Here is an 11,434-nt window from a genome sequence, read left to right on the forward strand (position 1 = left end):
GTTTATTGAAGCAGCAGGAGATCAAGTTCAGATTCACTCATGATTGGGGCACTCGCTACCGAGTGTTGATGTGTGTAGCAACAAAAAGCAACAATAAGGAGAGATTGTAGAGAGTGAGATGCATCTGTCTATCTATCTATCTAAATATCTATCTATCTATGCTATGTAACATTTACATATTGAATCTTCCTGGCTCTGGTCTAAAGCAGTTGGAGAAGCAAAGTTCCACATGCTAAAGCATCCCTTTCAGGAAAGGACTAGAGAACACATTTCATTGACTGATTCTGAGCACAGAGAGATGTTTTCCCCTCCAGATATGGTGGTTTTTTCCCCTCAGAGCCATTTTCCTCCTCCAATCTCTTCTTCCCTGAAGCCCCTATTTAATTCTTTTAATTTTCTGCCTGTCCTAGAGAGGTGGAAGAATTCCATGTTTTAGGGGGTGAAGAGGACTCCAGAAGTGCCTCTCACAAGGGCTGTGCTCACCCAGGAAGCCACCTGCAGAGGCAGGATGGAGCTGTGGGACAGGGCAGGGTGTCAGTCACTACTGAAAGACAAACAGGACATGGCAGAAGCAGAGGGAGGTGCTCACCAGACCCTTGAGAAATGCCACACCTTCCCTGTCAGCTGCCTGAGAGGCTGTTGGAGCTTCAGTCCCAGTTGGCCCCTGATTGTAGGGCCAGGCTCACTTTGGAATCTGTGCCTCCCCTCGAACAGAGAATGACCCAGCAGAGCAGCAGCACAGTGCTTTGGGAACGTGTGAGCCCAGCAGTCTTTGAGTCTTGGCCCACAAAGCTTGTATGGGAAGTCAAAACCCATCTTTTGCTTTCTGTGCAGGCGCTTCTAGAGAGAGAGCAGGAGTTAACTGCTTCATCAGAGATGCCATGGCAGACTCAGGGAGAGCTGTTCCCTGCCCAAGAGCAGGAAGAGAAGCTCAGGCAGCAGGTGGAAGAGCCACAGGAGAATGGCCAGGTGAGCCTGACAGGCCAGGTGACAGAGGGGAGGGCAGGAAGAGGGGCATAAACCAGAACTCTTGGGACTGAGGAGGCCAGGACTCCCACAGGCACTGGAAGCACAGAGCCTTGGAATCTGCAGAGATCAGCCCTGGGACAGGAGGGTTACGATGGAAGCAGATGTAGGGAGGGAAGCAGAAAGAAGTGGGTGAATAAATGTGATTTTGAGGCTGCAAGAGGAAAAAGCTGAGCCTGATGGCAGCTCCCAGTCACTTGCTCTGCATTTGTGTGTCCAGAGGATCAAGGCAGAGCCACAAGCAGAGCTGCCCGAAGCTCAGAGTGCCATTGTGGCAGTGAAGAGGAGGAACAAGGAAGACATGAGAAGAATTCAAGAGGAGAATCTGCATCAGCAGAGGGGCGATCAACAAAACCAGGTGAGTGAAAGAGTGGCAGCCACTCCACTCATGAAACATCCTCTGACTTGTTTTTTAGAAAACATGAAGGAACAGCTGAACGCAGAGCTTCAGATAGCTCAAGCCAGGATCAAGGCTTGGGAGAAGAGGCTGGAGGAAGACATGAAAATTATCAGAGAGAAAGCTAATCGCCTCCCTCAGGCTCTAGAAAAGCAAGTGAGTGAAAGAGGGATGCAGCCACTGCAGTCACCAAACTGGTGGTTTCTGCCCTTCTTGCCTTTCCAGTGCAGAACAGCAGTGAGGGGGCTGATGCCTCTGAGTGCCATCCTGCTGTGGTCTGTATCACAGCTGCTCTGATGGACACTTCCTGGGCTGCTAAATTGTCTTGTTTCTTGAGGTGTTTTTACAGGGGAACATAGTGACCCAGATGGAGGATTGATACAAGCTGTCTGTATCCCCTGTCAATCTGTTCTTTGCCTTTCCTCACAGTCGATGACTCTTGGCTGACAGGGACAAGCTGTAGTGTCTGACTGCTTTGTTCTGTTTGATTTGAGGTGCAAGTGCTGACATCTCACCGGGCAGCCCGTGAAGATTTCCAGCAAATGTCTGGCAATGAAGAGCCCCAGGTTAGGAGTGAGGCACAGGTACCATCCTCACCAGAAGTGCTACAGGTTGAGCATGACCTTAAGATGGTGCGGGAAAAGAGGACACAGTGGGAGGAGGCAGAAGACTTGAACAAGGAGCTGCAAATGTGTCTGCAGCCCTTGGAGGGGGAAAGGAATCCTTGAGAGGAAGTAGAATGGTGATTGTGGCAGTCATCTTTCTGAAAATCCACAAAAACCAAACATGAATCTGGCCATGAACCCGAGTAAAACTTGCCTTTGGTTTTGACCCATCCAGTTTGAGAAGTGGACATCAGAAAAAAAACATTGAAGAGCCCTGCAAGTGGGTTACAGCACCTTCCTAAGGGCACGCATTTCAAAAAGGGATCTCAGGGTATTCTCTGCCAGCCACCTTTCTGACATCAACTCATTTCTTGTTCCAGATCTACACAAGCTCTGTCACCAAACCTGCTGCAGCAGCAGCAGCATTGTCTAAAGGAGCCTTTTCTCCCCGACCTGAGAAGTGGAGCCGGGGCAGTTTGTTCACCTCCCGCGCTGACCCAGCTGCTGCTCAGCAACAGAAGGTTGAGGGTGACTCCCTGGAGCTGCTGAGTATGTCTGCTGTATTTCTTGTCTGAGGGACAGTGCATTGTGTGCACATGTCAGCATTGCCATACCAAATGTTTCTCCTGAGTTTGGTGTCATGGGGACATTTAGGGACATTTCCCCACAGGAACTGCTGTAGAAAATCAGTCTCTGTGCTGGCCACCTGTGCTGCAGAGCTGTCTGCCTGGTTGTTGTTGTTGTTACCCAGCTGACCACAATGGGCTCAGAGCTCCAGGCACGGGGGCTGCCTTTTGTGTCTCCTGGAAACTGGGATCTCTGCTTTAAAGTCAGCATCTTGCATTTTGTTTCCCTCAGGGAAATTGGTGAACCCCGCTGAAAATCCGCGGATGAAATACACTGAGATGGAACACATTGGCAGCGGGTGAGTCCAACCACAGTTACTTCTGCATAACCATGGGCCAGGTGCTTTTCTGGTGGAATGTCTATCCAGTGTGAAGTCAGGCCAGCTGCAAAGATGTTCACACTGGAGATAGATTGTTCCATCTCTCAGTGCTGCTCAGAATTTGTGAGTGGGCTCAGAAGGCATTGTCAGAGACACCTCCATGTTGCTGAGGTCTTGCCTGCATCAAGGAACAGGACCTTGAAGGTTTCCTTGTCTCTCAAGTGTGGAACACTTCTGTGTTAATTTCTTTAGCATTTTTATATATCTCTAAATCATACAGCCACACTAATGAAAAAAGGGGAAGAATCTTGCTTGCCTGAAAGAGCAACCTACTCTCTGATAGCTGTGAGGTAACAGTTCTCAGGAACATTTCTTTCCAAGAGTTTGCTGAAGGAAATACTCCATGGTCAGGATAGAAACTGCACAGTTTAGAAACAGAAGCCCGAGATGAGACAAGAAGCTGGCTTTAGGAGCTGAGGCAGTAAACCCCAACACTTCAGGAACAGGCCCAGTGCCCATGCACTTGAGAGGAAAATGCATCATCTGCCTTCCGGCAGAGCTCTCCTGCATCCTGCAGATTTTAGGCATTTACAGCACAGATCTCCTGTGTGGGCTGGCTTTCACTGCAAAATCTAAATGGCTGCTCCTTTCTCTGCTTCTGTTTTGTTTCTAGGACTTTTGGAGATGTGTGCAGAGCACTTGACAATGCCACAGGGAGAGAGGTAAATGTCAACAGCCCCTGCAAACCCTGCTGCTCTTGAGGGGCTTTCCCCTCTGGTGTGAGCTGTGGCTGGAGCTTTGGGCAGAGCTGTGCTGAAAAGGCACAAGAAGCACAGACTGGTGCCAGCCTGCAAAATACATTTGGCACTTTGTCCTCCTCAGCTGCCGCAAGGAAGGCACGGAGGGCAGCGGTTCCTTTCAGAGAAGGAGGCGCTCACTCGCTCTCCTTTGCTAAAACAAAGGTGGTGCCTTCGAGCACCTCACCGCTCTTTGGGGCTACAGCTTCAGAGTGCTGAATTCTCATTTCTGGCTGCCACCAAATCCATCTGAAAGTTGCTGGTAGTTCCTTAGCCACCTGCAGTGCTGCACTTGGGAACTGCACGTAGGGAGAGATCTGCAAGGCGTCCCTAAAAGCCCTAAGCCCTGCCCATAGCCCAAGATGTATCCACAGAGTATTAAGGCATGGATTACTTCTTCTGAATCCTAGAAAGAGCAGCAGATTGTGGTCAGAGGTTTGTGGGTGATAGCTGAGACACCACTGTTACCAAGTGGACAAGGCAAAATGTCAGTGGCCCCACGTGTCCTGTAACTGGCCCCCAAGGGAGCAGAGAAATGGGCTGTTGGAATGTCAGTTCCTAATTACTGCAGGGCCTAATCACAAGGCAGTTTGGCACAGCTCAGCTGTCATTGCAAAATCACTCGTTCCATGTGCATTGTGGTCTTGTGCCACCAACCTCTCAAGTTACTGATTTTCAGTGTCATTTTAGGTGGCCATAAAGAAAATACGTCTTCAAGGACTGAGGAAGAAGGAACTAAAAGTCAATGAACTCATGGTCATGAAAATGAATAGGAATCTCAACCTGGTCAACTATTTAGACAGGTGAGTTTTGCTTTTGTCCCATGAATTGTTTGTTCACATATTGCAAACATGCAAGGTAAAATCCCACTTTGATCACTGGCAGAAAATAGAGGTATAATTACAGGTTAATTATTATTGCTCTTTTCATCTCCAGTGGATGGGAAGAGAGTGTCTTGTCTGCATGAGTCTTCCCTGACACACAATAATTTGAAAATTATTCAGAAACCTGCATCAGTCATATCTTACTAAATCAATAGCCTGTAAGTTCATTCACAGCCACCACTTTGTTTTGGGGCTTGATTTTATTCAAGTGTCTTTTTACGTCCAGGTAAACTAACATGGATTTTCCTTGGATTGTTTCCCCTCTTTTCTATTACTTTGCATGCCAGGAAGACTAGGTGCTTTTTCCACAGAAACACCATCCCTGACAGGTTTTTTATCTCTTACTAAACTGCATTTTTTACTTGCTGGCCGTTTAAGACATCTCTTTTCTTCAGAGCTGTGTCTTTCTTCTTTAGACTGCGCAGATTGCAAACAATGCACAGTTGAAAGGGAATGTCTATTCCTTTGATTCTGTCCTTGTCACAGAAGGACCTGGAAACAGGAATCAGTCAAGAAAACAACCTAGCCATGCATGTTCATCTCCACACCCTTGTTTCCTTCTTTCAGCTACCTTGTGGGTGAGGAACTCTGGATGGTTATGGAATACATGGATGGAGGCGCCCTGAGTGATATCATCCGCAAGACCTACCTGTCTGAAGACGAGACAGCAGCCATCAGTCGGGAGGTCAGCAATCCCATCTGTGTTTCCAAGGGCTTGGGCAGGATTGTCTGGGAAACAGGGGCTCACACCTGGAGTCATTTCCTGTGCCAAGCTTGGTTTCTGTGTGGCTGGTATGCTATGGGCAAGCAAAAGCATCTCAAGTGAAATGCCTGCCAGTGCTCCTACACTCACTCTACTCAGTGCCAGTACTCTTATCTCCTACTGCTGTATTCTCGCTCTGCCTCATGTATTTGTATTTGCTGTTCTCCACCTTGCCTCTCTAAACATTTGCCTGGAGCCTGTCTTCACTGCATTCCCTGCCTGTGAAAGCAAAGGTGCTGGTGGCAGGATTTGAAATGATCAGCAAAGAAAAAAGAGAGACTCATTTCCCACAGTCCTCAGACAAAAAGGATAGGAGTGCCACCAAAATGCTCTTTGCTTCAGGAAGGTGACTGGTGTGATACTTCCTAGCCTGTGCTGAGGCCAGCAAGAAAATCTTTGTCATGCAGCCTCCCACCCAAAAGTGATCTGCTTCACACCAAAGGGAGGGACTTTTCCTTTTCCTTGACAAAACCCCTCCTTTGTCCTCTGCATGGAAAAAGCACATCCACTGCAGCAGGAGTCATCCTGGCTGGTTTGCAGGGGACAGCCTACAAGAGCAGGTGCTGTTGCTCTTTCAAGAGCTGACGTGCCTTTCCTCAGAAAGGTCCTGCTCTGCAAGTGTTGGAGCAGCAAGCTCTTCCTCTCAGTGTCCATTACTGTTGTGCCATTACTCCCCATTCCCCTGGAGAGGGAATCTTTTAGATTCTTTGTTTCCTTTCTTGTATGATGAAATCACATCACTCATTTTTGCCCTCCTGTTTCTCTTCTCTCTCTCAGTGCCTGCAGGGACTGGATTTTCTTCACTCAAACCACATGATCCACCAAGATGTGAAGAGCAGCAACATCCTCCTCAGAACTGACGGCTCTGTCAAGCTGGGTCAGTATATTCTTGGTCAGGTGCAGTGTTCCATGGATGTGGGTGTGGGGCTGCTTGGAGTGGACTGCCAGCTCCCCAGAAATGGTGCTGGTGGCAGTGCAGGGACACCCGCTGTGAGCTGAGGGCACAGTTGCAATGTGCACAGAGGTATAAGGAACCACAAGAAGTCAAGAGTGTTGTTGCTCTGTGTGTGTCCCTTCCAGACAGAGGGAGCTACAATCTAAAGCTTCAGGGGAATAAAGTTCACTGCTGTGAGCAGCTTTAAAAAACCTGGGTTTTTTTGGAAGTGGCCAATTCCATACTCCTTTGGCTAAAGCCCCAAGGAAATCCAGTGTGGACAATTCTCCAGGAGATTCAACAGCGCATTCTTAGCCTGAGAGTGGGGAATTCTGTTGCTTGGTTTCCTAATTGGAGCTGGCTATCATGGTTTCTTGTTTTCTCCACAGCTGACTTTGGCCTCTTTGCTCATCTCACCCCTGAGCAGAGCAGACGGAGCTCCGTGGCCGGCACTTCTGGGTGGCTGGCACCTGAAGTGGTGACAGGTCAACCATATGGCCCCAAAGTGGACATCTGGTCTTTGGGAATCGTGGGCATCGAAATGGTGGAACGAGAAGTTCCTTACTGGAATGCAACTCCTGTCTTGGTAAGGTGCAATACTCACTGATCCCACCGTCTTTCTCACCTGTCCCATGTTCTGTGTGCCATTGGACAAAATCCCATTGCCATCTGTTGGCACTGGTTCCACCAAGGTCTCCTTCTAAAAATGTCCCTGCTACACATCAGCATCATCTGTAGCTTTGGTTGCATCAGAAAGGGAAGTGGCAGTTCAGAAACCTAAGCAGTTCAGAAACCTGCCATTTTGGCCTCCAGCCATGCCTGACATTTCTCGTTTGCTTTTTGAACCCTGTTGGAGCTCTGTCTCTTAAGGACAGGAAGTTTTCAGTGGAACAGTTGGATGTGTGATAAATATCCTCTGAAATGGACATTGAGTCTTCCCGTCTTTAGTTTTAAAGAAAAAGAAAAAGCAAAAAAAAAACAACCAGCAAAGCAATGCCCAAGTAGTTCTGCTTTCTTTTTCCTTTTTGAACCACAAGACATCAATTTTCCTCTATTCTGTAGCATCTTTTCCAAATCCTGTGGGTCTTATAAACTTATCATGTGTGTGGGTGGCCTGGATAAGTTTAGGATGTGTTTTTCTCTGACTGCAGTTAGAATTGTATGCCAAACTCTCGGCTGTTTCTTGGTACTTTAACAAGTTGATGAGCTTGCAGGCAGGTGCCTGGGCTGGGATCCAATGTGGGCAGTTGACACCAGTGCTGTGTTCCTTTACCAAAGGAGCAGGGCCATCCCTGGCCTGCACAGTTCTAATGACAGGGAGGACTCCAGCTCCCCACCACGGCCAGTGGCTGAGCACAGCTGCAGAGGGACAGGATAAAACCCCCTTTGTGACCTCTGGTGGTGTGGGAAAAGGAAAGAAAGCTGTCCTAATTATTTCTACTTAAGGGGAGTGCATTGGTTTTTTGGACTTGGAAATTTTCCTCTGGGTTGAAGAGAATAATAACAAAGCCTCTTTGGTCACCATCTATTTCAGTGCCACCAGCACAGAGCTGTTAGTATTGTGATGGGCATTTTTATGGAGAACAGGCCACAGCCTGGGGTCATGGAGTTCCTGCCAAACCTCCCATTTCTTACCCGACACTTTCTGCTAATGGGCACGCCTTTAATGCATTGACTTCAGTATCCAAATGAGCAGAGGGTGACAGTTCTTCTTCTGATTTGACCATGAAAAGGTTTCCTTTTGCCACATAAAGAAGCTGAAACTTGCAGCTGAGAGACAGAGCTGCAGGTGGCACCTGTGTGCTCAAACAGTTTTCATCTCAATATATTTGTGCATGCATCTTTAAGTGTCTGTGTTGAATATGAGATTCTAAATGTTTGTTTCCTTTCCTGAGGAATACCTGGTGGATTTCCTTTCTTTCCTTCCAATTCCCATTGTTTTCATTAACAAAGCAAAAAGCTTGATTAGTTTTGTTTTATGGCAGCTGTGCTTAAGGGACCAAGAAGCACTGCAGAGATAGTTTTCATGTACTAATCCTTGGAAATAGTAGAGTTAGTATAGCAAAGTCCCTCTTCCAAAAAGCCTCTCAAGCTGGTGTGAATCCTCAGGGAAGGAAATGTGCTTGTGGTGATGTAGTTCCCACTAACTAGGTCAGTCAATGAAATCAGCTGCCAAGGCAAGATCTGCGGGATGGTGGAAAAGCTGTGGCTGCATAGGGGTTTGGGTTTTTGGTTGGTAAAGGAAAATCATCTCTGGGTCTCTGCCAGGGCAGAAAGTGCCACTGCAGAATGGAGCTTAATCAATGGGATCTGGGAGAGCAGTGACAGATGGGAAAGAAGCAGGTGGAGCCTGGTGTTACCTTTTTCTCCAGGCTAAACTCATGATAGCCAGGGGAGAGAGACCACGGCTGCGGCACCCCAACCAATTCTCACCTTGCCTGCGTGACTTCCTGAGCTGCTGCCTGCAGAGAGATGAGGTGCGGCGCTGGTCTGCCAAGGAGCTCCTGAAGGTAAAATGTGAAGGGGCTGCAGGTGAAACAGGGTCTGAGGCATGGGCTCCTCCTCCACTCAAGTCCGAGGCATCAGCTGAGCCCCCTTCCTCCTCACCTCCACTCTTGCTGCTCTTCAGATGAAAATGGTGAGGAATCCTAGACTGGGCTGGGCTGGCAGGGCCCTGTAAAGGTCCTCTGGTGCAAGTGTCCTGCAATGAGCAGGGACATCTTTAAAGAGATCAGGTTGCTCAGAGCCCTTTGCCGCTGGAGCCGGAATGGTTGCAGAGATGGGGCCTCTACAAGCTCTTGGGGCAACCTGTGCCAGGGTTGCACCATGCTCCGAGTAAACAAGTTCTTCCTTAGACCTACTCTGACTTAATCCCCATTTTGTTTAAAAATATTTGTCCACATCCTATAGTAACTGGCCCTGTCAAAAAATATGTCCCCCACTTTCTTCAAAGCCACTCTGAAGTCTTGGCAAGTGGCAATAAAGTCTCCCTGGGGCCTGTTCTTCACAAAACTGAATAACTCCACCTCTCTCCACATTTCCTGAGGGGAGAGGTGCTCTGTCCTCTCACTGTTTCTGTCGCCCTCTTTTGTGATTTGGTGGGTGTTCAGTTTTATCTAATGGCAAAAGAATTGAAGTAGAGCAATGCAGGATGCAGAGACATGAAATGGTGGTGGAGGAAGCCAGTCCCAGCTCAGCAGTCAGAGATTTGGCTGTGGGCAGGAGGGGCTGTGGGGGGCTCACTGTGAGCCTCTGAGGGGCCCTGGTTTGTGTCCCCCAGCCCACCCTTAGAGGTTTCTGCCACGCAAACAGGGACAGCTGGGAGGGACTTGTCCCAGCCCCATCTGCTGCCTGGCACGCTCAAGCAGACGGGAGCTGCACCAGGGTTACTGCCAGGTTGTGTGGCAGAGAGGGAACTGCAGGACCCAGCGCCACTGGGCTGGCCCTGCTGGGAAGGAAGGTGCCACCCAGCACAGGAGGGACAGGGCATGGAAAGGTAGACATTGCTTTCTGTCCCTGTGGGAATTAGCAGAGTTCCTGTCTTTCAAAGGCAGGGACCTATGTGAGTCATTGGAGTTTCCTGCAAGGAAGAAACCCCATGGACAGAAAGCACCATTTCTAGAGCACTGGCAGGAGGAAGATCCCAACAAGATGAAGAAACCAGAATAAACAGATGAATGGGATTCTAGGCCAGGTTTGCCTGGGATGGCAAAGTCCTGCACAGGACTATTGGGGGCAGATGGTCCCATCGCTCCATTTTCTGTGTCTTTCTAGGAACTAGAGGAATCCTGATTGAGTCTGTAAAGCACTGAGCTTGGAAAGTCATGGTTCACTGTTCTTTGTGTTGTTTGTTTTTTCCTGTGGACAGCATCCTTTTGTAACTTCAGCCAAGCCAGCGTCCACCCTGGCACCACTCATCAACTCAGCAAAGAAGAAGAAGAAGAAGAAGGAGTCAAGAATGTAAAAATCAAGATGTTATCTCCCAAACTAACTTAGAGTAGGATTGTAGAGTAGGACTCTAGAATAGGATTGTTGAGTAGTTTTTTAGTATAGGTTTATAGAGAAGGATTGTTATTAAATAAAGTTTCTGAAACATCAGCTCATTTGGAAGATTCACCTCCTTCTGACCCCTTCAGAAAGTTTTTTTCTAAATTGCCAGTGGTTTTTTATTGGTGCTAAGACACGCTTATGGATTCTTTTGTATGGTTTCAAAAGTGAGGAAGGTTCTTCGTCATTCATCCTTTCCAGACCAAACTGCCTTTGGAATACGGCCCACTGGCCCGTTTTGGCACATCCATGACACTTCGAGTTGAGGCAGAAAGGGCAATTGTATTTGCAGGCAAAACCAAAGGAAGAATGGGGCAGCCCAAACATCCTGTGCAGATCCAGGCATTGACCTGTGACTGGAGAGCATTGGGGTTCCTGCCACTTGGATTTGGATCCCTAAATGCAATCTCTTTGTCTGGAGGAGAGCCTTGCTCAAGTGAGAAAGCAGAAAGATCAGAGAGGCTGCTCAGGAAGGTCTCCTGTGGTGCAGAGCTGTCAGCGCCTGGGAGGTGAGAGCGGGCCCGGCCTTGGCCGGGCTGGAGCCCCAGCAGAGCCCCGGCAGAGGCCGGAGCAGGCTGAGCCCCAGCAGAGGCAGGCTGGAAGGAGGCCCTTGGAGCTGCAAGAGGCAGCAGCCGGGCCCTGGGTGCCTGTTCCTGGGAGCGGGCGAATCCTCCGCTCTCAGAGCCCGGGGGCAGCTGGCTGCTCCCGAGGGGAAGCGCAGCCGTGCTGGGCACAGCCCAGCCTGGAGGCATTGGCCGTCTGGAGTGTGCCCAGGAGCAGAGAAAGGCCAAGGGCAGCCGAGGGCCGCTGGGCTGGCTGAGGATTCCTCCTCTTCTGCCGGCTGCCCTGCAACTCCTGGCAAAGGTCAGCAGTGTGTGCAGCGCTCTGGGCACCGGGAGAGGGAGCCGGGCTGCTCGGCAGGCTGGAGCACAGGGCAGCCTCCTGCAGGCCCGGCACTTCTGCCAGGGGAAGCGAGGCCAGCGTGAGGCAGGGACAGCTTGGCAGGGCACATCTGCAGGAGCCAGCGCCTCACGC

The 11,434-nt window shown here is 49.3% G+C and overlaps 1 protein-coding gene across 1 annotated transcript; it reads left to right on the plus strand.

Moving 5' to 3' along the window:
• The first annotated feature begins 876 nt into the window (after positions 1 to 876).
• On the plus strand, positions 877 to 10,316 carry LOC115915333 (serine/threonine-protein kinase PAK 3-like). Its single transcript, XM_030968687.1, has 11 exons — positions 877 to 969; positions 1,247 to 1,384; positions 2,409 to 2,577; positions 2,887 to 2,953; positions 3,648 to 3,696; positions 4,462 to 4,574; positions 5,223 to 5,340; positions 6,196 to 6,295; positions 6,742 to 6,938; positions 8,725 to 8,862; positions 10,221 to 10,316. Exons 1-11 carry the CDS (start codon positions 877 to 879, stop codon positions 10,314 to 10,316), a joined length of 1,278 nt encoding a protein of 425 aa, XP_030824547.1.
• Positions 10,317 to 11,434: the final 1,118 nt, after the last annotated feature.

This window comes from Camarhynchus parvulus, chromosome Z (assembly GCF_901933205.1).
Source record: "Camarhynchus parvulus chromosome Z, STF_HiC, whole genome shotgun sequence".
Taxonomy (NCBI): domain Eukaryota; kingdom Metazoa; phylum Chordata; class Aves; order Passeriformes; family Thraupidae; genus Camarhynchus; species Camarhynchus parvulus.